Here is a 27,909-nt window from a genome sequence, read left to right as displayed (position 1 = left end):
TCTGTTGCAGCTATATCCAAGAGTGCAACCAGCAAAAGCAGACTGAAAGAGAACGTTACAATCGTAAAAGAGTTTCGCATCGATTATTAAACATTTATTACCACAGTATTCAATTCGCAGCTTTATCTTTATAGATATCACGGCATATGTAACACGACGAACGTTACGTGCACACACATACACGCATCTTGTTCTTACGAATTTTAAAAGAATGATTGAAAAAAAGAGAGGGAAATAATATTTAACGTTCTTACATGAATCGTTCTCGATTGTATACTAGTGAAGCAATTAGTTTGCTTTTTTAATTGTCATTTTTGCAACTGCTACGATCGAACGGAGTTGTTATTTATTAGAAGTATTCGTAGTAATACCTTTTAACGTACAATGAGAGAGAAGTAATTAAAAAAAGGAAAGAGAAATCTTCATTTTTTTCGTCACTTACTCCGCGTTTTTTGTACATATTTATACATCGCTCATGACATTGTTATTGTATGATTATTATATATAATGAAATACCACTCGCATCGTCGCAATTTTAGACAATACTATTGTAGCAATAATTTTTAGCGCACCGTACAGTGAAATTCGACACGATATCAAAAAGCGACAATACAAAATATTCCATTCGATATTTTGTGTTGCGGAGTCTGTAGTTATATATATAAATAATGTAATTGTGTATATTTCCAAAAGTATATTTTAGCAGTAGAGGACGTGTAAACTTGAATATATATATTTACTATTATGTGTACATGCCAGAGAAATCGATTGAATATTAAAAATTTTTACGCGGTCCAATTCCCGCAATTTAGAACTGAATTCTTTTTAATATTTGTAAAATATATAATTAGATGTATTTTAACGAATAAGTTCTACGAGAATTTCGCTGTACGGTCATTTTTAAAATGATATGTAAGTAGTTTTCGTACTACATTGAATTTGTTCACGCTCCAAAGAAAATGTGGAGTACGGCATTGTGTGTATGTACTTAAGTTTTTTTATTTGTTTCACCTAAATGCTTGAGTTTAGATGAAGTCAAATTCTGTAAGCGCCGTTTTAAGTTTACCTCGCAAAACTTTTACGATCCGACTGGTCATTCGGATTTAAAAAATGCTCTTGCGATCGTGTAAATGTAAACTTGCCAATGGGAAGAACTCTTAGCAATTTTCATCGTTATAGACCGAATATGAGTATTCTAAAAACTTCAAAGATTTGAATACGTTTTTCTTTTAATCTTATTCTGTGCATAACTTTAAGAATTTTACATAAGCCTAAAAAAGTAACGGTAATGTAGTTCAGAATTTTACAAGCACAGACTACCTATTCGACGATCTGTACGACGATGAATTGTAACACACTTATTCTTAATGAAACATGTGCCTTTAAAAGTAATAATAAATTTTAATCTTAAGATTATCGCCCGATATTATATGAGAAAATGAAAAATCGTTTATAATAAAAGAATACCTGAAATGATTGTCGTTCATTTCTTTTTCATTACCATCTTATTATCCAAAAAGTTTTACATAAATATATAATATAAAAATTATATCCTTTTACTGGTTTACAAAATCTCATAACCGACAGTCAAGGGAGACTAACACTGGGTACGGAATTAACTCTGTAAAATTATTGATAAATAAGATAACGTTATTACAAACATGCATAATAGCTTGATCACAAAAATACTACTTTCCAAAAGTATACACATACATAATGCAGTTGTCAATATTATATTGAGTAAAACAGAACAGCTTACAACTATAAAATTAAATTAATCAACTGATTTTCTTCAACATCCAGGAAGACGCTGTCAAATGATGGTTCCAAATTTCTTCCCCAATCAACGTCATGAAAATGTCAAAAATCTCTTAGAATATATATATATTAACGTAATATATATATATATATATATATAAAAAATATATGTCGTGCAAGTCATTTTTATCTACGTTTCTGATCCTACGTCATACGTTTGTTTCGTTTAGATATTGTATGCAAATTTTAATATCACTGAAATCTTCCAACATTGTTCGAAGTCTGAAAGAAAAATAAAATTTATCATTAACATTTTCCAATCAACGTGCATTATTTTCAAAGACGGATATTCAAAAACACATACTTTTCTTTATAAATGTTCAATGTAGTTGGCGTAAACGTTCCGTTTCTTAATGCTTGTAGACAAAATTCAGTCAAATGTTTGTAGCATTTCTGAGTGGTGCTATGCATTCCTTGATTCTTCCACTCTGGTAGGTCCTTTGTGATCGCCCATGCAGCAAACACGTATTGAATTACAGCTGTCCAGTGCTGAGATTCTACCAGATTGTGGCCCTGATCTCTCAAAGCTTTCTGTAAAGATTAAATGCAATGAAATATGTATTGAGATAGATATTATAAAAAGTTATTAAAATTGAAAATATTCTTTACCTGGAAATTGTCTAAATGTACGTAAGCTCGACTATAATCTGATTCATCTATATTTGATGATACTAAACTGGCATAAATATTCTGCCTCAAGGACGTTAATTTTTCCCTTAACGGTTGAATATCAGCAACTGGCATTTTTTTTAGAATAATATCACGTAATAAGTCATTCTGTGACAGTCCCTTATCTTCTTGCAATAATACTAGATCCATTATCATTTTGACTAACTGCTCATGACTAAGGCCTCTTAATCCATTTGCCAAGTTTCCTGTGAAAGGTTTAGTTTGTCTTTCTTTTTTTTCGGGCGAACCCATCTCAACATCATCACCCTGGAGAAGACGCCTTCTTGGTGTGCTTCTCAGTGTGATGTTGGAGTGATTTTTTGTTGGACTTTTCACAGGTGTTCGGTCTCTGCAATTCAATACACGAAATGCACTACATGTTTTAAAATTAAAATTTTGTTGATTAAATAAGGTTGTAAAGTTAAAAGTTAATTTAAATCGACATGATTTTAAGTACCTGAAGAGACTTTCTCTTTTGACGGAATCAATGTCAGGGGACCATACAATGGACTTTCTTCTTCCTCTCTTTTGTATTACAAGTTCATCAGGACTCGGTGCTGAGTTCCACGATTCCATACTGTATCTCCTGGTCGTAGGATTTGCTTCAGCAGCAACTGCTGTATTAACTGAAATAAATGAGATTAAGTTAGATTTTGTCAATAACAAAAATTTCACAACAATCTTTAAAGAATAAACAATGAATACCAGGAGATATATTTGTGCTTGTGGAATCAGGGATCATGGCCAGTGCTGTTCGAGCCGATCTTCGCCGAGGAACATCTGGCCTGCGGAGAAACTCCCTCCTCGGCGTGGCCATTGTCTTGAAAGATATCAATCACAATTATTACGCAATCAAGTCACTTACATTAGTACGATACAATAACAATATTTACAAATGATCGATATGCAATGACAATAAAATATAATATGCTTTGTAAAACAGGTAAATTGTATCAAACGAAAAACTTATTTACAGTTCAACATCATCGGAAGAAAACGTCACGATAAAACTTACTTCATACATAGATAAACATCAAATCGTCAATGAACATAAATAAACATAACCGCATCTTCGTGTATGACTGCAAAAAATTTTCGACCAAACCGTTACTTTGAACTCTCGCCACTAGTTTACAACGTCACGACAACGATGCCACACATAAAATGCAATATCAAAGCTAATATATGTTGATGCAACATGCAACAAGTATATACGTTTGTTTACGAAGGAGCACCTGTTTGCGACGACGCGTTCATTGTCTTTACGCTTTTGGTTATGACTGAAACACACTGCGATAGTAGTGGCTTACTTGATTTATCAGTACGTACCGTGATCCGATAACTCGATTTTTCCTGCTGAAGTTTTGCTGGACACAGAAGTTTTTCACTATTGTTTATTTATTCTTTCACTTGCATCGATAACGACGACGACGACGACGCACATACATAAAGAGGGTGACAGTTATGGCGGGAATACGATACCCTAAACTATAACAGTTATTTTGGCGCGAGATCAGACTTGTACTGACATCGAGTGGCGGAATGCCGAAGTGCCCTGTTTTGGAGCAATTTCGAGTTTTCCACTTTCCCATAGGGCGCTGGTATAGATTGAAAATTCCAGTTTTGGACAAGTAAATTGAGGGTATTTACGTTTTTAGCGCGGTCCAATTACATTTTTACTTGACAATGTTTAAGATAAAATAAGGCAATTACAAATATAACTTTTTAAGATGCAGTTGATTTGAAATACAATTAAATTTAGCGTCCTCTAAATCTTCGGTGCAGTATAACGGAGCAATCTATGTAAAAAGGCTTAAGTACCGCCAACTTACGACGCGTAAACTTCTTCAAATCGGAACTATTGCTGCCAACCGTCATCTGAGAGTTTTTGTGACATAAACAGAAAACTTTCATTTCTCTTTACAAATACTTATTTGCTTCGGCTCTGGTTTTATATTATTTATGGATCTTCCGTAATATTGTTCCCTGAGAATAAAACTTCGATATTTTAAGTAAAGAAAGAGAAGTAAAATGGTATGTAATTCATGAATTCTTTTACCTTAAATTATGTAAAACAGTAAACACTTATTTAAAGCTGTTAAGTATGTGACGTAAATAAGACTAATTATTTGATTGTTTTCAGGCTCGTTATTTCCGTGAAGAAGATATCGATGGTAGGTAATTTTGTTATGAAAAATTATTTTTACTACTTTTTTCCTGTTCAACTTTTATGAATTGTAGTTCTGTACGCACGTAACCTACATGTGCAACAAAGTGTAACTTGAAGCGTATGTTAATTATGAGTTTTCATGTTTCAGAATTCAGAGAGTGCTTCTACTTATATGCTAGGAGTGGACAAATCCGTACACTAGATGAATTGACTATTATCATGCGATCGCTGGGACTCAGCCCAACGATAGCAGAATTGAACAAGTATTTGAAAGATAAAGGTACGCATTTCTTTATTATAAGCTATAAATCATAGATTGCAATCAGTTTCATTACAAACTTTTGTACTATTGTAGGAGGAAAAATGTCATTTGCTGATTTTTTGGAAGCAATGCATCTTCAAACAAGGGCAGAGGATTTACCAAAGGAAGTGATAGAGGCTTTCAGAGCAGCTGATACCTCTAGGACAGGAACTATACCCGCCAGACAGCTGGCACATATGCTTCTGAGATGGGGGGAACAATTGAGCAATAAAGAAGGTAATGCATTTTAGTTTGAAAACATCACTTTCATAAAATTTAATTTCAGACCAATTTTACAAAGTTGTCTACATCGAAATTTTGCTTTACAGTGGAGCAAATTTTTAGAGAAGCCAATGTTTCCCTCAACGGTCAAGTAAAGTACGAAGACTTTGTTAAGATTGCTTGTGCACCAGTACCTGATTATTATTAATCAACAGTGGGAACTGACTAGCCTAATTTAATATAAATCTATTCCATCTTTGAAAAAGAAATTGGTAGACAAAATTTATATACTTAATATATAGTTATATTTTATACTTAATTTTATAATCATTATTCTATGTGAGTGTCGTATATGACACACAATTTAAATGATGTCGGCAATAAAGGGACCAAATATTTTAGTAATATTTCTAATTCAGTTGATTTGATTTCGTTTCTTTAGACATCATTATTGACTTTTGAGGAATCATTTGACCCTTTACTCTTGAATCTGAAAAGTAAGCTAATTCATGAAAGAAATAATTGACGCATGTATCTTACTTTTTCTCTTTATAAACCACATACGAACTGCAACTTAAGCAATATTTAAACAATTTACTTTTCAGATTCAAAATTTCATCGCATAATTGATAATGTATTTTGATATCGATGCGCTGTTTCAGCAACCGAAATATGGAAACTTCGAAAAGAATGAAAACGTATTTTGATTCGAAAAAATCAAGATCAAACGCGAGTATGTTGAGTTTCATGTACATATACATACACCACCCGCTCGATTTATGTACGGATATCAACGTCACGCGACAGTCAATATTCCATAACGTGAAATTTTTTAATACTGACTTTAATTCCTGTTGACTAACTAAGTTGAGCTTCACGCAATCATCTTCATCATCACAAGAATAATAACGATAATACTGAAAGGTACAAAGTCGCAACTTTCACTCACTCCTGAGCATTAAATTTACTTCCTCGCCTACAGGTGAGTAAAAATTGCAACAAGCAAAGAAAAAATCGCAACCACAAGCAGGACCCTCCACACGTTCTCGTTAATCGTTGTACTAATGCATTCGTTTACTCAACAGATCTCTCCTCTCGTCATCACAGAAAACAAAGCAACAGGAATCTTAGTCGCTTCGACATCCATCTCAACATCTCCGCGGATAATCGTCGGCTTAGCTCATCGCGGGTTTGCCGTCGGTAGCAGGTGCCCTGGAGAGGATGACAGCCGTGCTCACAGCCGTGATGAGAAAAAATAACAAGAGCAACGCCCGATCGCCGACCAGCGCAACCTGCTTCCACTCGAGCTCGGTACGCTCGCGAAGATCCTGGTCCAGCAGTCGCCTCTCGTTCTTCTCGATCGTTGCCTGGACTCGGCTGATCACCTTCGCCCACTGCGTCTCTATCACGCCGTCCTTGCTCAGATCTGAAACGATCGCGATAATTAATGATCGATTATACATCGTTCGTTCGATTTGTAAAACCGTACCTAAGGGCGGACTACTGTGGTCACTCGTATGTCTCCTTCCGACGTTGTAATTAGGCGACATGTGCGCTGCTTGTTGTGGAGGAGGCGGTGGCGGCGGTTGACGGGACGACGTTTCGGATTTACAGTGTAGCGGGCAATTTTTTCTTCTCACGGTTTCCGGATGGTCCTGTAATCAAAACGCACAGTTATTTGATGACTTCCACTTTTAGCGACGCATTCAGCGAACTGAAACTTTCGCAGACAAGAAAGCATCTTATCAGTCTTTTCTTCCCTCACGTTCTATGAAGGACTAACTTTCTCGCCATCAATCATTTCTCAACTTATTCCAAGACGACTAACTTTTCTCGTTTTCTATATCTAAAAAAATGTCTGAGAAAGAAGCGGCTTTTTAAAATATTATCAATAAACACGCTTGTTCCCAAGCGTTCAAACTCGCCCCGAAAGAGTCGTATATCAGCCGTCGGGGAAATAATCGCGCAATTAAACTAAAGGGAAAGGCATTATTCTCTCCGGCGCTTCGCCACGCGCGCGGAAGCGTCCGCATTCATCATATTTATTACAGCGCCGAGAACACACGCCTGCAACTCCTCGCAGCCGAATTATTTTCGAATCGCGAAAATTCATCGCGCACGCATTGTAAAAATACTCGATAATAACTATAAGCCATAAAACAGACAAAGCCCGCGTAAATTCGAACGCACATTCCCTCGGCGAATTCCCAGGCCTACTATCGCGGCCCGCTAATTATCGGCGAAACAATTATACATAAATATGAGAGAGGGGCGCGCGCATCATTGGCCGGGCGCCGATTAAATGGATCGGCGCAATAAATCCCGCGCCTGCTGGAGCCTACTCGATGCGGGCGGGACTAGACGTGTACCCGTGTAGCTCTGTGGTGTAGCGCGTGTTTTATCGACATTCGCCTGCATCGCGCGGAGGATTAATATCGTTCGCGCTCTATATAGCGTATAAACGCTTTCTCCTTCCTTCGTGCGAACGGGCGCATTAGCCGCGATGTTTATGGTGCTACTTGCGCCGAGGGCTGTATTTCGGGGGTGGAGAGAAGAGAAAAAATTGCTCGCGGGCTTGATGGTATTAGTGTTAGTACGTGGCTGAGGGGATGGCCGTTTTCGAGAATTTTCTTTATGATTTTTTTGGGGGAACTAGAGGGGAGGAGAGTCAGTTTTGAATGGTGGCGGGACACGAGAAGGTTGACTTATAATGGCTCAGTACAGGATTTATAAAAAGACACTAATTTCAAGTCGATAACATTATAAGCTTGAGGACAAATTATAAGTACATTCGTTTAGAAGTTTTTCTTCTTTAACGGAATTTTAAAAAATATCTCCCCAAGAAGCGCAGAACTTAAAAGTTTTTCATAGAAACTGTCGAAACTGTCACACCTCTCCAAGACACGCCCAACTAATTGCATTTTTCCACGAAAATAATATCATCTATACCCCCCGGTAGAACTTCTCTCAATCTTCAATACGAAATTGATCGATGCATCGGCCTTCGGTCACCGCAACGGCACCATAACCCCTCAACAAAAAGAAAAAGAAGACACATCGCAGCAACTCACCTCCTGGAAATTGAAGCAGAGGAATCTGGTGAGCCAACTATTCAGGACGAATTCCCTGACAAGGACGGGTACTCTGGTACCCCGTACGCCTCGATGGTGAAAGTTCAACGTCACAACAGCCAGACCCGAAGCCACCGACACCAGGCAGATGCTCATCCCGTAGTACATGCCTGCGGAGAGAAAGAAGGAAGGAAAGTCGTAAACGGCGACGTTTTATCGTCTGGAATGTTCGTCCCTCAATCCCCGCGCTGCGTTTAATTGCCCTTCAGTGATATAGCTGTCACTCGATTCTCTTTTTCGAGGGCACCTATAAACACGTGCTGGATGGAGTGTGTAAAGGAGGGCTACGTATATAGTTCGACTCGAATCGATGTATATAAATTTGAAGTCCACCGAATGTGGCGATAAAATTTTAATGATTATACGTCGCTCGTCGACGTCCCACCTCGGTGGTGGTCGAGCAATAAAAATTGAGAAAACGTTAAACCATACCTTATATGGGTGATATATGCGCAGGGGTTTGTTTGAATCGAATGATTACATGTCCGAAGAAATCTGCGCTATCCATATCTCGAGAATATTCGTATCAGAGTGTATTATAGTCACTGTACAAACTCCGAGATGTGCACGTCGTCTCACATTCGCTATTTAACCGACTGTGTGCGCGCGAACGATATAACTCAGGTTCGCTTCGAGTTTTAGTCGACGCGTCGCCGAGCGCGTATTATAAACTTTAGTCGTACATCTCGGCATCATTTTAACAATTCTCCTCGTTTGTTGTGCCCACACACAGACACACACAAAGTAGGAGGATAACATTTTAAGCAGTAAATTCACACGACTGCATTTCAAACGGAGTCGACTAATACGAGCTTTCTTGCTCACTCTAGAGTCAGCTGCGCGAAAACGAGGCTTTCAAAGCCGTCTAACATATAACACGTCGAATAACGAGCCCCGAGAGTTTGACGCGTCGCGTAGTCGTGTAATAATGTAGTTTCGAAATTCCCGCCGTATATTCGTCGATTCGCCTTTATTACTGTTTCTGCTTCGGCCAATAACGAGAATAAGTATCTCGCTGAGTGCCGATAACTGCGGTACAACGAAGAGTCAATAGAACACTTACTTATCAGCGGTGTCTTCTCGGTCGGCGGCAGGCTCTCCCTGATGGTCATCAGAAAAACCGTCATCGACAGCAGGGCCGATATGCCGAGGGTGACTTTTTCACCGGACTCCGACGGCACGTAAAACACCAGAAGAGCTTCAAGCAGAAACGAGACATGCTTGAATTAAATCGACTTTTTTTCTCGAAAACTCGCGATCGAACTTTCCAACGTAGATCGATACTCGCAAACGGGGGCTTAAAGTTTAATTAAACATTCGACAGCTTCGCTTTTTCTCTCCGTAAACATAATTAATAAACGGCGATCGAATTAACAAAAGCTCTCGCGAGGAGTGTATTTCCGCGCGCGCGCGTGTGCCTCGATATTTCATCCGCGCACACACGGAATTGAATTTCCGGCTTTTCACGCGGTGTATTGTCTCTCTTAGCCCATTTCCCACTACGACATATCGACCTCTGAATGTACACTCGGTAATTTTTGCGCAACGGAAAAAAAAAATAGAAGCTGTATATCCGGGTGTATGTCTGTATAAGAACAGCCAGAAATGGACTGGCTTATCCCCGAGGAAATCCAAGGCAGCTCTCGCTCGCTATCTCTACGCGCGCATCGAGTGGAACAATTTGCCGGCTACGGGTGTGGGACGAGCGACTGCGTTAAGAGAATATATATATATATAAGTTGAGCTTTCGTTACGAATATCGTCGCGTATGATCTTTATTTTCAATAATATACTCGTTTAATACTATAAAAAGTCATTGTTCCACTTGCACGAAAAGAAAAAAAAATCCACAATGACGCGTCCGAAACTTCTCCCGCGGATAAAAGCAGCCCATTGCAAATTTGCGATGTCGCCTTGGCAATTAGCCTTTCATTACTCGGCGCTCTCACTCACGGCCGGCAATTAAACGCGCGATTCAGCGGGAATCGGAGACTAGAACGGGAGTGAAAAAGGCCGTGTTTTTTTTTTGCCCGCGAATCGATCCGTTTGAAACGGATCGGATTTTCCGGCTGCGAAAACGAACCGCATGTTTGCGCGAGAATGATCAGCGCTAACGAGAATTCCGAAAGAGCTATGTAGAGGATTCGATTCTGGCTGTGGAAAGCAGCGACTCGACGGGGTAAATTTTGAAAAAAAAAAGCGCCTAATTTTTACACTCGATGAGTCTTGCGAAGCGTATTACGTCTAAGATCGTCCTGATGCCGGATGTAAATTTCCTCGCGGATAAATCAGCGCGCTCGAGAGGAGGGTTCCTTCGGGCCGGCTTAAATATTCAAATTGGCCGACGCGCGCCGCACGTAAAATAACTGCTGCGACCGCGAATCCGATTATACGTACGTATGTACGAGGAAAATCGTTCAATTTTTCCCTCTCTTTCGCGTCAGCGACTTTTTGTCTATTAACAAAGGTACGCAGGTATAATGCCTTTTGATACTGTTTTGTTTCGAAGGCTTGTTCCGGATGCTTTTTTCGTATGGCTGTACTACATATTTACTCAACGCTGTATCGACTGATTTCCGCGCGTTCGCGCAACGACACAGGTCTTAAGTTTATAAAAACTTACGCAACGCGGAGAGCAATTAAAAATCGGAGTATAAGACTCGCTGCGAGTTTTTCTTAAGAAATAACGAGGCTAAACTACTTCGCATTTACTTTTCAATTCCGCATAATGGACTTTCCTCGCTCCGACTTAATTGCTGTTAGAGCCAAAGTAGTCTCTCTCGGAAAAAAAAGGAAGAAAGCTCTGCAAGCTCTCTCAAGGAACAACATTCGAATTAATTAATCCTACTGGAGAAAACAAGATTTTTCCTCAGCCCTCACCTATTCCGTTGATGAGCAAACAGGGTAGGATGAGGTTGAACACGTAGAACATGGGTCTGCGCCTCAGGCGAATCTCGTAGGTGATGTCTGGGTAAGGCTCCGGGCAGCAGGAGTAGTACTGGATGTTGCGAGTCGCCGTAAAGTCCACCAGGTCGAACTCGCCGTTCGCCTGGTAATTCGTCACGTCGCCCTGCTCGCTCTGACGTTCGAGTTCCAGCTTCGGAATGAAAAGTATAGTAACGTTAGCTGATGGTTTATCGAGTCAGCTGTGTCACCTGCAGTTCGCTGTATGCAATACGCAATAAAACTGCGGACTTTGGTGTGAGGGATATGTATTATACCGTCGGCTCATTATATAGCGCGGGCTGCTGGTTTCGAATGAATGGCCCGAGGGTAGTTTTGCGTCGGATGCAAAAATTTTCGCTTAATACTCTGTAATTAACGGTTTAATTCCAGCACTTGTATCGTGTAAATTAAAGTGGGTATGCGTGTGCTTACGGAATTTTAATAAATCTAACACTCCAGTTTCGCTTCATTATAAGTAAAATAAATCTGGCAAGTGAAGAGTTTTTCAAGGTTGGAAAACAATTGCGTTTTTACCAACGAAAGCTCAATGCATCGAGTGATTCATACACCAAACGAAGCAAACCTAGCAGATTGCAAGAGCAAGTTTGCATAGAGAATGAAAAATAGTGACCAAGACGCTGACGGCACCCGTCTGCGAAGCGGCTAAAACTCATCCAAATTCATTCCGAAGGGCGCAATCATTTTTCATCCATATATACACACCCACTAATTCTAGATAATCCAAAGCTCATCATCCATCCGAACGTTCCAATCAGCTCTCGCGAACCGGCGATCTAATCCCAACAATTAGCCGAAACTTGGTCCATCTCGCCGTGGCATCCGGTGCATAACGAAGACTCATTATGCGTATACCGCACCATGGAATTATGATTCGCTCGCCGCCGCCATATCCGCGTTTAATAGCTCGAAGCGACGCGCGAAATTGAGCTAGTTAAGCTACTTTGTACTATATATACCTCGTACCCCAGAACGGCGGCGGTGGCTAATTCTCTCTCTCTCGGCTTCTTATAATTTCTCCCGACTCTCTCTTTCTCTCTCTCTCTCTCTCGCTCAAAAAAGCTAAAAGTTTTTCTATTCGAGCTTGCAGTATAATCAAATCAGCGTTTTCCCGGCGTAACGCGATAACGATCAGTGCATCAGCTCTCTGCGAGCGAGAAAATCTTGAAACTGTGTATATACACACCCAGACCGCAAATAGGCCTCGGCTTTTTCATCCCGGATTATCCTACTGCATACGCGTTAAAAATTTACGCATGTCCGGCTTCATATAATTGGCCGTGTGTACGTATGCGCTATTCACTGCTGACGGTTTTCGACGTTCCTGTATAAAAAAAAAAGGCTAATAGCGATAATAATCCTCGGGCGCAGTATAGCAGCTTTGCTATCGCGTATATATACATATAAGCTATGTCTATCACACTCGGCGAGAAAGGCAGATAGCTGAGCGCGCGGCTGGCGAATCGAAAGGCTGAAAGCGCGCATCGGGAAAAATTCAATAGTCCCCCCTACTATAGCGCGCATAGAGAGAGAGAGAGAGAAAACGAGCGACCGGATTCAGCGTCGCGCGCTTTTCCATTTCTACGCGCGGGCTAAATCCTCCGACGCTTCTTCTCTCTCTCTCACACTCTTTTTTTCAGTGACTTTTTTCTACGTATACGAAGTTTTTCAAGCTTTTGTTGTGAGCGAGTCGGTTTTTTTTTTGGTTCTCTGTCCGCAGCGAATATTCAGCGTGTTTTGCATATTTACGCTGGTTGATGCGGCAAATTTCGTTATTCCAAATAAGGAGAGTAGTTGAGTTAGGATTTTCTTGCTCTCGCGTGTGAGTGTTATATTCTGTGGGGGGTAGTGTCGAACGACGAAAGATTTTTCGAAAAAAAAAAAAACACTACTGTTTGAGTGTGCTCACCTCTTCCGTTTCCAATATCCTCATCCGACTCGACGATCCAGAATCAAATATCATCGCGACACTCTCACTTTCCCACCGACTCGCCAGTTCAATTTTATTAAAAAGCCCAACCCAACGCGTTACACCAGCGCAATTTAAGAAAAATCGCTCAATTCCCGTGTCTGTGTACACAGTAGCCGGGATTATCCTCCTCCTCCTCGTTCCTTTTTTCCCCTCTCGGAATTGACCTTTTGTCGGCCGCAGCCGGTGCAAAATTGTGTTTTAATTGATTGTCCGCAGCTATACGCCGCAGTATAGTGTATACGCGCATGCGTATGCCCGATTGATATATGCCTCTGGCGAGGAAATTCGTTCGTTGGTATTTAATTAAAAGCTTTGTCTTCGTTAAAGAGATTTTATAGCGACGGCGACGACGACGGTGTGCGAAGCTATGAGACGCGCGGATATAGGTGGAAATTGGAATTTATGAGTGGAAAATAATCGCCCTTTCTTATTCGGACGTTTAGTGATCGTGTTCGAGTGGAGGAATTATTTTATAAGCGAGTTAACGCCTTTATAGTTTAATTCATCGTTTTTTAATTAGCTGATAAAGGAATTAACTTTTCACTAAAAACATTATGCGCCGCAACGAGATGAAAATATCGACAGATCGAAAAGGCTTCGCCCCTTTATAAAGTTAATTGCGAGCATTACCGATTATACAGAGGAAAAGCAGCATAATTACACCTTACGCGTTCGAGACGCGCGGTTTAATCAAGGATTAACGAGGCTGCGAGAGCTCTCGCAAATAGGAGGTAAAATCGAAACGACGATTCGATAATTGATTTGTAAACGGTTCAATTATACACGCGCGCGCAGGTGACGAAGTAATTCCGCGCGGTTTTATCTCGTGATTTAACTTCAAGTTCGATTTATACAAGCCGATCGATTATCCTAATAGGGAACAGACATGATTTTTAAAACCTTTTTAAAAATAAAGTTAAGGATAAATCTTACACAATAGTATAAGAGTCACGATTTTTACTGCAATATTTATTAAGTAATATTGTTTTGAAAATTCGGTTTCCTAATGATACGTTTAAACGGGGTTGAGAGCTCACGTGATCAATATGGCGGCGCGAAGGATGAAAATATATATTGATGTATAAACGCATGTAAATTTTAATACATAAAATAACCTTATTGTTTTCTACAAAATCATAAAAGAGATGAGAGATAATGCTTCAAAATCAAAATAGATTCATGATGACTGAATTTATGTACTCAAATGCCCGTAAGTTAGGTTAGGTCTTTATCCTTTGAGCCGCCATATTGGAGAGCTGCCGTTTTAAAAACTACTCAAACATAAGAATTTTTAATTAATCATATTATATATATATATATATAATATGATTATATATATATATATATATATATATATATATATATATATATATATATATATATATATATATATATATATATATATATATATATTATATATATATATATTATATATATATATATATATATATATATATATATATATATATATATATATATATATATATATATTATATATATATATATATATATATATATATATATATATATATATATATATATAGCAGAACCATGTCTGTTCCCTATTCGATTCGAGCTGCAACGATGAAATGTATTAATCGAAGCTAATGTACGAACGTTTCTTCGATCTGACTTTTCGTTTCATAATATAACAATCCGCAGCCGTCAGAGTCTGTCGGATTAATAATCGATTGTTCGATAGTCACCGGTGCATAATACGCGCTAAGCGGATTTTGTTGATACGTTAGCTGCAGTGTGTGTAGGTCTGTAAATTAGCGCGCAAAGTAAATATCGACTTCATAATGGCAAAGTTTTAATATGAGAGCTTCGTGCACTGCACATATAAATGTTGGGTATTATATAATTATGCAAATATACGAAAATGAGTTTTATTATTTTAAACAATAAAACACGATGTATCTGACGGATGCGTATCACTTTCGTTTAAAACACTATAATCTCACATACTATATACTGTAGGGTCGTCGAGAAAAAAAAAATAACGATAACGCGAAAGTAATCGCATCCGCCTCTCGAGAAAACTATAAATTACATAAATCAGGACGAGCTGCGCTATACACGCCCTCCCTTCTCCAGAGATTATGGAACACGAGTTGAGCCTCTCCCCGTCCATCTGTAACACAGGCTTATACGACCTCTTTGAACTCCCAGTCGTTTAATTTTTATCATCATCATCATTTTTTTTTTTATCTCCCGCAATATCTCAAATCGCGTCGTTTGCGCTTTAAAAACCGTTGCAGCATAAATCTAAAAAGGAAGCGTCGTACAGCGATTGTAGTTACACCTACTAATTTATAACTCGCGCTTGGTATACGTGCATTAACATTTACCGGCAGTAGCACAGCGTGGCCACGCGATATATCGCCCGTTAAAAATCTCGCGCCGGTCAAATTTTTTCGCATAAAATCCCCATAAAAATGTACGCTCTGTTCCGTCCCCTATACCGTAGCAATGTTCCCTCCCCATTCGTGTTTTTCCACGGACGTAAAGCCATGATGCGCGACGTGTTATGAAATATACCAATAATAACGCAGCGAGCGAGATGCATGGCTCATCTGAATACCTCACATTTACATGAAACACGAGGTTGTACTTCTACATCTTTGACTTTCCATCAAAGAAGTCTCTTCGTATATATGTTTATAAGCTGCACACGACACGCGCGAGGATAATACTCATATCTATATGCATGGCTGGCTGCGATATAGCGTTGACAATATCACTCGACACGTGTCTCGTCGGCGTATAAGAATACAGAGCGAAGTTGCGAGATATATATTCTTGTTTGCATTTCGCAGTTTTATACGTATGCGCCGAGTTTTTCAAGTTTGTTTGCCAGCTGTTCTATAGGTTTGTTTTATACGAGCGATTGCCGCCTGCCCTGATGGCTTTTGTGCGACGTTTTAAAAACTTTTACCATCGGAATGTAAACAGTTGAAAATATAGGGCATTGCGTCAAGGTTCTGTCTTCCTCCTTGTCTGATTTATGCGAGTCTCTCGAATAATAATAACTCGAGTGAGGAATCTTCCCTTTGTAACATATACTTCGAAATTCAACCCATTCTCTCTCTCTCTCTCTTCTCTGAAAAGTCAACGTAAAAAAATCCCAGCCGAGAAATAAAGAGCCTCGTGATATTTATATTACACACAACGACCTTCTTATTTCATTCCCCCATCTCGAGACTCACCCTCCGACAACGCCTCGGAGCGTCTCTCGTCTACTCTCGTATAATACACTCTTCCATTGGGCCGCCGTGCGCGTTGTATCATTACCGCCCTTATATATGTAAAGCAAGAGAGCGATGTTAGCCTCGGGTCAACTCGATTCCGATAAATAATCCTCTCGCGTAATCTCGAAATTCAGCTCCTCTCCGCTTCTCTTTCTCTTTATCTCCCCCTATACGGCACAGCTCTCGCTCTGCTATATAGTCTTATACGTTCTAATAATGGCTCGAAACACACACACACACACACACACATAAGTATATACGGCTGGTTCGGATTAGAGTTGGAGTTTAGATTATCATTGGGATGCAATTTGCGATAGACGCCGCTGCAGTTTTCGGAGAATCGCGCTCGGGTATCTGGTTTACGGCTGTAGTCGCTTCGGGAAGGTTTATTAGAGACGTATGGAAAGTGCAGTATTGCTATGCAAATTCTTCTTTTTTATACTGATGCGAAGAGATTTTCCCTCGTTTGTTCTACGCGATTTTTCCTTGTAATCTCGATCTTCTTCGTCGCTTCGAGTATGTATGCATAATTCATGGGCTCGATTTCGCTGAAACGGGAGAGGGTAGAGGACAGATCGTTGTTTTTTTTTTTTTTTTCGTCGGTTTTGATCGATGGATTTTTAAGAGCGGATATCCTTTGACGTCGTTTCAGAGAGCATGGGCTACTTTAATAATAACCATTAATACAAATAGCTCGTGTCGAAAATAAACCCTCGGATATTCTCGAAACCAGTTGGATCCAACCATATACTGCATCAGCCGCCGAAATTCCCAACTGTTTGCCTCTGCGCGGCGGAGGTCAGGGATGATTATGTAAACACACACACACACACACACACCATAGTCTACTCTTTCCCATCGGACGCACGAGCTCCCGGAGTGCGGAAAGTGTCGTTCCTTTGATTAACAAACTATCGCATCTATATATATATATATATATATATATATATATATATATATATATATATATATATATATATATATATATATATATACCGACAGCGGGGCCACTCTAGTGTGTCTATAGAGTCCCTGCGGACGCCGCCAGTGTAAACTACCCGAATTCCTCGCCTCGATCTAATATATCTATATATGTATATATATATATATATACACTGCACACACATACCGAGCAGCGCGTGCGTGACATTTTTGCACGAAATCCGACGAGCAAACACGTATAGATGGCTTTGATGGGAAAACGTTGATTAGGCGAGCTTTTCTCTTTTTGTTACATCGGCGACGCGAGATTGATTACGGAAAATAATCCGGCCGATGCTGCGCAAACACGCTTATAAATGCATTGGGGCTCCGTGTTATATCGATAATCGAATATATAAGGGAGAGCAAACTTTTTATGGGATTTAGACGTTCGCGCGGGGCGCGTGTAATTATAAAAAACAAACTCGGCGTGAGGGAGCGTTATTATAAAGCTATCTGGTTCGTTCGCGCATAATTTCGCATTAAAATTCCAGAAAGATACTTAATCAAACGAGTTTCCCGTCGGATGTATACGTCAGAGCGATGAAATCGATAACAATAAGCTCGCGATTTATCAACGGAATTCGACTTACGCAGCTAGATTAAAATTTCCCAGAAGATCCTCGCGAGAAAAATCGCTCTTTATTTATTCCAGCCAACGACACGCGTCACTCCAAGTGATCCTCGAATCAATTTTGCTATTCAGCCGTCGTCCACGAGCGAAACGAGGGTATATGCATATAAGAGAAAATGATATAAGCTCGTTTACCTGATAGCCGTCGTAGGTCCAGGAGGCCCACTTGAGGACGCACCTTTGCTCGTCGAAGGGGAAGAACTCGACGTCGATGTCGCAGCTGCTTCGGAAGATCCCATGGCTCAGCCATACCACTTCGCCCGTGTGCCGGACTATCACGTTCGTGTTGATCACCGCCGAGCTGTACTGCGGATCTGCGCTATTACACACGTGCGTTTTCGTACGTTATCTCGCTTTATTCTCTCTCCGATATATGATAAAAAAAAAAAAAAAAAACAAAACTGTTATTTTTCGATGCATGAATATTTATGTAAGCGTCGCTGCCCAGCGTTTTGTTGGAAAAGCTTTTTCTGATTGATTCAAGTTCATAAATCCGCGGGCGCCTGTCGGTTCTACTCGGTTTCCCGCGTACATCTGTACATTTTTTACGGATATTCGAGCGTATATAACGCAGCCGAGCCAATAATCATTGCTCATACGAATTCTCCCCCCCCCTCTCTCTCTCCCGAATCCCTAAGGACACTCGTATTATTCTCAGATCACGGCTCTCCTTTTTACAAGCTTTTTATATCAGCCGTAAAACGAAAAGCCGCGCGCGCATGTGCGTTTGACCTTTTCGAGAGAGAGAGAGAGAGAGAGAGAGAGCTATTCCGGCCGCTAAAAGTGATTTTACTTTTTGTGAGCCCGCGACTCGAGTCGCGACCTACTGGGATGTACATGGTAATCGAAGTATACAGTGGGAGAAATATAAAATTCGGCCTTTGAAAATAAATAAAAAAAGAAAACGCGTATAGGAGCTGGCGAGCAATAATAACGCGCAGAGAAGGAAATTTGATCAGTTCGAGCGATACACAGGCGTATAGAGGTATAGACGTACATAGAGAAGTAGAAAGAGTCGAGCTATGGTCGGCCGGGGTCGTATAAACGGCTATCTTTATTCTCCGCGTGTATGTGTCGGCATGATGCAGTATACGAATCGCAGTGAAATATGCGCAGCTCTCTTTCCTTTCGATTAACTCGTGCAACAATTTTGTTTTTTTTTTTTTTTTTTTCGTGTATAACAACAATACAAAGCGAAAATTTTAATGGAAACGCCGCAATAACGCTAAATATAAACCCATGACGCGCATTTTATCAGCGTCGATCTCTTCAACGGAACAAAATCGCTCTCGTAATCCGCGTTTAATTCCCGACCGCCTGTGCTGCATTCATATAGCTTTATACGGAAGAGTTAGTCGTATGATAATTCGCGCGAGTTACGCACAAATGGACAGAGCAGCAGCGGTGCTATGTGCGCGGCAATAAAGCCCTTTCGACGGTCGAATAATTTCGTCGATTTTCAATTCTCCCCCCCCCCCCCCCGGCTAATAAAAGCGTAAACCGGCGCTTAAGATAACGCTCTCGGCGGCAACAACAAAAGCCCTTTGTTCGGACGCGGCACCGCACGTTACGAAATTGCGTTTTTCTCGCACACAGAGAGTATAGCTGTTACGCGGATAAAATCTCTCGAGGATCAAACGCACACTAGAATAGGTATATATACTCATCGAGCCTGAACTACTGTAAAAGCGCGAGAGGGCAGAGATTGCGTTATATAATCTCGCTCGTAAGTTATCTCAGCCCCCGAATATGGCTTATCGATAAACGCCGCGGTCGTTTGATTATTATTATATATACGTATACATAAGAGATATAATCCAAGAGATAGGGGCTTATACATCGCTCGAACTTTTCTCCCATTGTGCGCTCCGCACAATTATAACTTTCGTATATTTCGTAGAGAGGAGCCGGCACATTGTCCCGCGATACGAGAAAGTTCGGGCTAAGTAATGACTGGCTATGCGCACAGGATCTTTCGCTCAGGTATTTAAATTCGAACGTTCGTTAAACATGCGACGAGAGATAGTTGCGGCTCACTTTTTACACGGAGATTATAACTTTCCTGTATAAGCGCAGGATAAGACGCTTTTGAAGTTTTATATATAGAACGAATCATATACGCGCGACGACGAATCGAAGCTTGATGAACCCTTGCGGGGAGAGCTTGTACACACCGCGGACAGCTCGTAAAGCGAATTTTACATTTTATATTCTCCACGCGCGACTCTATAACTCTGTAAATGCTCCCTCAGCCGCGACTGAATTCCGTTATGCGACGAGCTTTTTGCCTATATATAACACACTGTGGCGTTCGCAAGCTCCGCCGCGCGCGTCGTTGACTCTGTAACTTTTTTATACAACTTATTATAATTCAGCTCTCTCTCTCTCTCTCTCTCTCTCTAGCGTCGATTCCTCCAGCGAGAATTAATACAGCGAAACCGAAAAACGAGTAGATTACTCGCTGGACTGCTATTATATTTCCCGAGAATGAGAGAGCTCCGATGTATAATCCGACCGCACAGCCGCTGCAGCGTCACAAAGGACGCGCGCAAAGACGATGTTTTTCTATGTGTCCTTATCTCGCGGATTCAGCGGCTAATTAAAAGTTCGGTGCCGATGATGCGTCTTCGGGTATGTATAGTGGGGATGTATTACTTGTTGTAGAGGATGGTGTCGGGTCGCCAGACGCGGTTGTAAGGGACGCGGATGACGTGGATGCCGGCGAACTCCGAGGCGTTCCAGCGGAGGTGGTGATCCGTCCAGGCTTGTGTCAGCCAGCAGTTCGTCGTGAGGATTTGATTCTTTTCGTCCTGGAACGAGAAAAAACGAGAGGATTTATATTACGAAAGTTATAATTTATGCTTTCGGACAATTGCTCGTGGATTTTCATCAGGGGGCATGTCCACTATTTCGACGAATTTCAGCTCGAATTAAAGCTCTCTCCGCGCTTTAATTTCTTTCTCTTCCGCATCAGCCTTAATTTCATTTTTACGACTTTTTTCACCCCCTTCGCTCGGCTCTATACGACGCAATAAAAAGTTTAAGCTTTATATATTATATCGCGAAATTCCAACACACGTAGGTACCGCAGGCTGGATTAATTTTTTAAATACGATCGTATCCAAAAGATAACGCGGCGAGTACGTGCAGAGGGAGAGAGAGAGAGAGAGAATAACCGCAAAAATCAAGCAGAATTTGGGGAAACGGACCAGACGCAGTCGAGCGTGTTCTAACCGGAGTTTCGGTGCTATACTCTACGTGTTTGTCGGAGCGAGGATGTCGCAGTAAAACTATCGAACGAGATAAGCTTAATCCTCGTAGCTATGAATTTTTTACTCGCGGCTTTTCGAGAAATCGACTTATCGGGGAATCGTCAATTAACCATTCGACGAAAATCTCCCCTATCCGTCTAAAAAAAAAAAAACGTCGATCGCTCGATTGCCAATCCCCGTCCCAATCATCGTTCTCTCCTATAAACGGCATATTAGAAAAGGAAGAAAACGCTGACGAAACATAAAACCTGATAAATAAGCATAACGCATACGACAATACATCCCCTCTGCTACAGGATATCCCCAACAGACACATCGGACATTAACTACACATTCTACTATACGTCGACAGACACACAGGCTGAATGACAAGATGACGCTGCAGCAGAAGGGCGCAACTATCTTCGAAAATTCCAGTCACACAGCTCTCCCCGAGCAACACTGATAATCTCTCCCCTCGCGCGCGCGTTACTATCAATTGAGGAAGAGAGAGAGAGAGATAGAGAGAGTAGAAAGGGACAAAGTCAAACAAAAACCTCAACTCAGCCCGAGGCGGAGCTTTCGAATGCAGTCGATCTTTCGCGTCGAACTTGAGAGAACGCCGCGTACCTGTATAATTCTCTCTGAGCTGTAAGTCTTTGAGAAACAGCGAAGAGAAGTTATCCGCGAGAGATAAAGTAACGCAGTGTGGCGAGCAGATTGCTGTGCGGGGACGTATGTGCGCCGAAAAATGCTGTCTTGCAGATTGCAAATGTAAAACAACAACGATCGCAAGTGTGCATACGAGAAAGTTTATTAAAATGTAAAAAGTTCCAAAGCACGTTTCTAGCATTTCCGAAGAGCAGCATATGTAGCAACGAGTATATTCTCCCGCCGATAACCAGAAAATATATTCCAAAAACAAAGCATCGAAAAAACACCCGCACACGCGCTTTCGATTTCGAAAGCAATCGCACGCCGAAATCTACGTTACATAACGCAGCTCGGCGAAGAGCAAAAAAAAAAAAAAAAAAAGAAACGGCACGAACAAGGATTGGATATTGGATATCCAAGTTTGCAACAATGCCTGGCGCAGCTGTGGGTAAAAAGCATCATTTACAAGCACTTTCCAGCCCGCTCAAGTTTTTTCCACAAATTTATTGTATGATTCGCCGTTGCACACGAGAGACTTATATATAATACGTATACAACAACAGTAGGCCAAGTCATAAGTTTCGGGGTGGGAGAAGCCTCGGCGGTGTTCGGGGAGTTATTGCTGAAGTCTTGCGGATCGCGGCTCAAAGGCGCGTCTGTATAAGCTATATATAGTTTACGAAAGTATTAAGAGCTGGACGGCGCGACGGTTTGTTAGTTCGCGCGTTGAACGAATTTCGATCGCGATAAATAGATTAGAGCTATATGGCAGCTGCCTTTTGGATCTGAATAAGCGTGGATTGATGATTTACGGGTAAAGTTTTTCGATCGAGGATCCCGGCGCAGCTCATCGAGGTATTTAACGAGCTGTGTGGAATCGACGATTGAATTATCCAAGTTGTACGGCGATTGAAAGTGTCGCGCGAGACAGTCGATGAAAGTGTTATTATAATCGCGTTGCGCATAGGAAAGCTAGTTTCAAAGCTAGTCTAACTCGAGTCACGTGTTGTACAGTCCGTGAGAATAATGCCGATGATTAAGTAGACACCGCCAAGTATAGCCAGACGCTATCACTTCTGCAGTACATCAAACGGTTTTTCTTCATTAAATTAAACGTAAATAAACACCCATTTCTCCTCATCATTCCATTTGTCCGGAATATCCATCCGCAACCGCACTAATAAGCCGTATCGCCGAAACTTCTCCCTCGCGCGGTTATTAATCTCCCGGCGCAGAATAGCTCCGATATATATATATAACTTATTCACCTTCTCCCTACTATATACACCACAGCGAAAAGCGAGACACGTCCAGCCCTCGTAATCCCGCTTTGGCAAACGTCTTAATTCCGACACACTGAGTCGTTGGACACAAAGTCCGGAATTTCAGTAATTACAGCGACATCAGAGCCGTGTGTAATTAGTTTTCCTATACAGCTGTATACATGCCTCTCTCGTCGAATACAGATTCCAAGTTGAAATTTCAATTGGCTGAAACGGTCAAAGTTTAACTTTGCTGCGACCTGTAACGGCCGCCGATCGATATACCCGTGGCATACATATGTATATGGCTTTATTTATTATACGGAGAATGATAATCAATTGCGAATTTTGAAGTCCATTGTTTCGCTGCAACACACAGTACGAGTGTGTGTTGTGAGAGAAAGTCGAGAGGAAAGTTGTGAGAAAAAACTTCTGCGCGTCGGGACAAAGGAAGAACAATAAGGCATCTGGTGCAGAACGATACCTCCGTATCCGTGAGAAAAAGTCTCGCTGCGCTTAGTTTTTGCCTTTTAAGCTGAAACAGGTATTTTTAATTTTCTTATTCTATCGCGCTTCCTTTACGCGGAATATCATTTTTACGTGTAATGATATTCATTTTTTCGAATCAAGATCCTCTCAAGGAAAAAGTCGGCGAAAAAACAGGGCTTTCATTCGCTGCAACAAAATGAGCTCGTTTTTCTCTCTCGAAACACACGAGAGACCTGCACACTGTGTATCTATAATATTTTTCACCCGACACACGCGTGCTTTGAGCTTCGCACCTCGTCCGCAGAAAACAATAACACACTTACCTATGTGTACTTCTCGAATAAACAGCGGGGAAATACAATTACCAGCGGGTAATCGCTCTGCCTCTGTAAAATAACTCGGCTGTACACAAAGAAGCACAAAACACAGCCCGGCGACCACAGACTCGCTAATCCGCCGCGTGAGCGTAAGCCGCGGGACAAAGGGAGACGATCTCTCTCTCTCTCTCTCGCACTGCAGCCTCGAATTAAATCCTCCTCGAGAGTTTGCGTGTACACACGCGTGTGTATATATAACGTATAGAGAGAGAGAGAAAGAGAGAGAGAGCGTGGGCGGGACTTACCACGTCGATGATGTGGTGCAGGGCTAGACCAAACGCGACGACCAGAGGCTGGGACGAGTTTTTCGCCGGACGGACGCCGGCGTCGTAGCCGTCCAGTAGGTACTTTGTCAGCCGGTACTCGTGCTCGTCGCAGATGCCTGCAAATGAGAAGAGGATTTTACGATTTTAGAGTCGGAGTTTGCGCAGGGATTTCGGTGACTTTTTATTCCAAACTAAATTGGGACGCAAATTACGAGCGGCAGTTCTCGATGGAATTTTTATTTTCTATTTATTTAAACTTTCCATCGATAGAAAATGTGCGAGTAATCTACGCAGAAATTATCTTTCGAATGATTTCCTAAGTCTTGAGAAACAAACACAGAATAACGACATAGACCTCGAAGGACGTATCTTAATAGAAACCGCCGAAATAGGGAGATGCACATCTGTCACATTCGTCGCCCACAGGCAAATTAATTATCAACGCAACACACAGTATATAATAACTTCATCATGACGCACATACACACACACACACACATCATTTGAAAATCTCTTCGCCTCCTGCACACGGTTTATACTTCGGCTTCAATCTAAAAGTAAATTAAGCCAAAAGCTGACACAGGCAGACGCACGACACGCAATCCATATCAATACCCTCTTCCTTCATATAATCCGAAAGACTCGCTGTCACACACACACACAGTCGTGTCTGACCATACCTGACACGTTCTACTCGAGAGATATCCGGCGCGCAACGTCGCGCGCGATCTTAATCAATCAAGATGAATCATGCGCTCGTCTCTACTCCCATAACCCCCGGATTCCGGCCGCTGAGCGTCATTTTTTGTTTCTGTACACCGGATTTTCTGCTTTATTGGACGAAAAAAATGACGCTCGTCCTATTTTCGGACACCACCGCACCGCACATAATACACCGCGTGTCGTGTCTGACGTATTCCCTTCGAGCGAAACGACGAGCCGTAAGTATACTTAATCTCTCTGCGAACGTGAGATTTTTTCTCTCGCCCTATACTATGTGTGTGTGTACGTCTTTTTACGCGAAGACGCGAATCGCTTCGCATTTATAAATGGAATAAAACTCGCTTCCGGTAAATGCCTCATCTCTTTTCCCGATATAAAGGAGCTATCCCCGAGAGAAAAAACAACAATACAAGTCTCGAATATGCTCGCAACGCTGTATTTACCCATATGCACTACCGGCAGCTACAGTCAACACGCAGAAGCCAGCCGAGTGTTTACATTCGATATAGCCGGGCGCGTCGGACAATACAGCGAAAATCAAGTGAAGCCGTCGCTACATTTAGCTTATATACATCGATAAGGTACCGCGAATTACTCGCAAATTGCCATCGAGTTTTACACCGTGCGGTTGTATTCAATTACCCTGGTGCTTCCCGATATTGCGTAACATTCAAAATTCCCTCCGAAATAATAAGCCAGCGTCCGCCGTCGGCGCAAGTAATAATCAACGACCTAAATTTCGAACTGATAGCGGCCAAATCGCCGTATAATTCGGTGCATCTTCTCTCTTCGCGTCGCGCAAAACAATAGACCTATATGCGACGGGGGAAAATCCGCAGGCGGTGATTTAATATAACACTCGACTATCTCGAAAGTGTGTTCAGAGCGCGCTAATTCGTGTGTGTCTACGAGCTGGGCCGCATATGCAAATTATCGCTCGAGGTGTGCGCGGCGGCGCATCGATCACGAATTAGTTTGCAGGCACGTCCGGCGTAACGGCCATTTATTGGACGAGAGATTGTCAGCCGCACACACACACACACACATGACGACAGAGTGTCCTGCGGTTACAGATTTTTTTTTTATTTTCGTTGATGCAGCTCTTGCTTTTTTTTTACACTTTGCGCGCACTCTCTCTCTCTCTCTCTCTGTGACTGGCGTTTATTGTTTTTGGTACATACGTGTGCGATTCGGCGCCGAGAGAGGTTTCATGACTGATTGTTTCGCCGCTCGTGCAAAAGCCATTTTTCAAAAAAAATTTTATATATACATACACGAAGTGTACGCGCCCGAGAGAGAGAGAGAGAGAGAGAGAGAGAGAGAGACAGCGCTATTGTCGTACTTTTCACGAAAAACAATATATCTCCTTGTCTTCCGCCAAATGGATTGCGATCGCGAGAGCAATTCCACTACGGGGAGAGAATAACAATCGACGCGCAGTGCAGTATATATGTATACACAATGCGAGAACTCGTACATTATGGTATGTACTAGCTAATCGAGAGACGAATTTTCATATCTACGAAGGACTATACTCTTTCCTCGCGAATTTCTTCCTGTCGCGTCTTCGAGTCACACACGGATCGGAACGAGCGAGACCTTCGACATCGTATCTCTCGATCCAATACTATTCTCGGAGGAGCCGCGCGAGCGCGGATATATCACACAAAAGCTTTCACACCGACGACGAGACGAGCCGTTACTTCTTTCGTGCTTTCTCTCTCACCTATAGAGGATAGGTACTGGTTCGCGAGTACACGAGTGATTGGATTGCGCGCCCGTGTATATAGGAATAGACAAATCTGATCCGATGCTTCGCAGCAAGCCATTGTTATACTTGTATCTTTCACGTCGAAGGACAGATTTTTAATTAAACCGGAGGCGCATGACGTTGGATCGAATTATTTCGTGTAACGCGATACCGAAATGCTTTTCGAAACTAACACATACGCGGTATATCGTATCGTTGTACAAATTCGGAAATAGCCGTTGACAATGATAACGCAATGTTTTTACACTAAGCTCTATGCAGGGGAGAGCTCGCGCGTCCTTGTGGTGAGAACGAATCTGGTTTATTTCGATACAGCGGATCGAGCGCTGGATGTTCAGTTGAAATTTTTCAACCGCCAAGGATGCGTTTTTGTCGGATCGGTTTGTACTAATAATATACACTGTATTCGCTGTACTCGCTACGCCAGTCAATATTCGATTGGCTCTCGAAATTCCATCAGTATAATCGGATTGGCAAACACAATAAACGAAGCGGTATTCCAAAGTAAAAAGCTCACATAAAACATTCACACAGAGTCTTATACACAGTGTAACTCGACAAAATGACAAAATACAGAAACAACACTCAATGGCAGCACAGAGAAGCCTCACCAAATCGGAAAAGCACGAGTCCGAGGAGCGCGCACCGCAAGATCGACGCTAGCCACGACATGCTCCTGACGAAGCGGCGGCTCGATCGCGACTCAGCCGCGCGTGGAACCGCATCTCCGAAAAGTCCCTCGCTCGCTCGCTCTCGCGCAGTCGCACACTGCGGCTCTACTACAACTTTCTCAATCATCGTCGAGAGAGCGACTGGCTCTTGCAGGTTTTGAGATGCCACTGCTGTTTGCTCGATAAATACATATGCGGCCGATGCACGCATACAAAGTGGAGATTATGAAAGTTCGGGAGCCGCAGAATTTTAAATTGCGCTGGATTTCTTCGTAATTAAGACACGCGCCCTGCTGCTGATATTGGATTTCGAGGCTGGTTTAAAGTTCGAT

The 27,909-nt window shown here is 41.7% G+C and overlaps 4 protein-coding genes across 17 annotated transcripts in view; 2 read left to right on the top strand and 2 right to left on the bottom strand.

Moving 5' to 3' along the window:
* LOC100123603 (apoptosis-stimulating of p53 protein 2) overlaps positions 1–1,473 on the top strand; it is a 114,278-nt gene extending 112,805 nt beyond the window's left edge. For all 8 annotated transcript variants that reach the window (XM_031921101.2, XM_031921102.1, XM_031921099.2 and 5 more), the window contains one exon: positions 11–1,473. In XM_031921101.2, the coding sequence (XP_031776961.1) occupies positions 11–46 (36 nt within the window). In that variant the 3' untranslated portion in view covers positions 47–1,473. The remainder of the gene's footprint in view (positions 1–10) is intronic.
* Positions 1,474–4,293, bottom strand: LOC100677809. Of its 6 annotated transcripts, none has more exons than XM_032596071.1 (6): positions 3,817–4,293; positions 3,193–3,307; positions 2,945–3,113; positions 2,428–2,836; positions 2,123–2,349; positions 1,474–2,040 (listed from the first exon to the last, which is right to left on the bottom strand). In XM_032596071.1, the coding sequence occupies exons 2-6, from the start codon at positions 3,302–3,304 to the stop codon at positions 1,968–1,970; spliced, it is 990 nt and encodes a 329-aa protein (XP_032451962.1). In that variant the 5' UTR covers positions 3,305–3,307; positions 3,817–4,293; the 3' UTR covers positions 1,474–1,967. The 6 variants fall into 6 exon arrangements, with proteins under 6 accessions (XP_032451962.1, XP_032451963.1, XP_003423964.1 ...); XM_032596072.1 differs by having other exon boundaries at positions 3,723–3,929; XM_003423916.5 differs by lacking the exon at positions 3,817–4,293 and adding an exon at positions 3,503–3,764.
* On the top strand, positions 3,949–5,594 carry LOC100123594 (calmodulin-like protein 4). Its single transcript, XM_001607204.6, has 5 exons — positions 3,949–4,521; positions 4,631–4,661; positions 4,806–4,937; positions 5,013–5,195; positions 5,288–5,594. The coding sequence occupies exons 1-5, from the start codon at positions 4,519–4,521 to the stop codon at positions 5,386–5,388; spliced, it is 450 nt and encodes a 149-aa protein (XP_001607254.2). The 5' UTR covers positions 3,949–4,518; the 3' UTR covers positions 5,389–5,594.
* nAChRa5 (nicotinic acetylcholine receptor alpha 5 subunit) lies at positions 5,204–27,811 on the bottom strand. 2 transcript variants are annotated; one of them, NM_001247973.1, is made up of 9 exons: positions 27,518–27,578; positions 24,392–24,528; positions 20,769–20,923; positions 18,249–18,432; positions 11,192–11,408; positions 9,375–9,509; positions 8,252–8,421; positions 6,670–6,835; positions 6,356–6,606 (listed from the first exon to the last, which is right to left on the bottom strand). In NM_001247973.1, exons 1-9 carry the CDS (start codon positions 27,576–27,578, stop codon positions 6,356–6,358), a joined length of 1,476 nt encoding a protein of 491 aa, NP_001234902.1. The 2 variants fall into 2 exon arrangements, with proteins under 2 accessions (XP_016842270.2, NP_001234902.1); XM_016986781.3 differs by lacking the exon at positions 11,192–11,408 and having other exon boundaries at positions 5,204–6,606; positions 18,249–18,427; positions 27,518–27,811.
* Positions 27,812–27,909: the final 98 nt, after the last annotated feature.

The sequence above is a fragment of the Nasonia vitripennis genome, chromosome 1, assembly GCF_009193385.2.
Source record: "Nasonia vitripennis strain AsymCx chromosome 1, Nvit_psr_1.1, whole genome shotgun sequence".
In the NCBI taxonomy this organism is placed as follows: domain Eukaryota; kingdom Metazoa; phylum Arthropoda; class Insecta; order Hymenoptera; family Pteromalidae; genus Nasonia; species Nasonia vitripennis.
The sequence above is the reverse complement of the archived record's forward strand: the minus strand, read 5'-3'. Positions and strand labels throughout refer to the sequence as shown.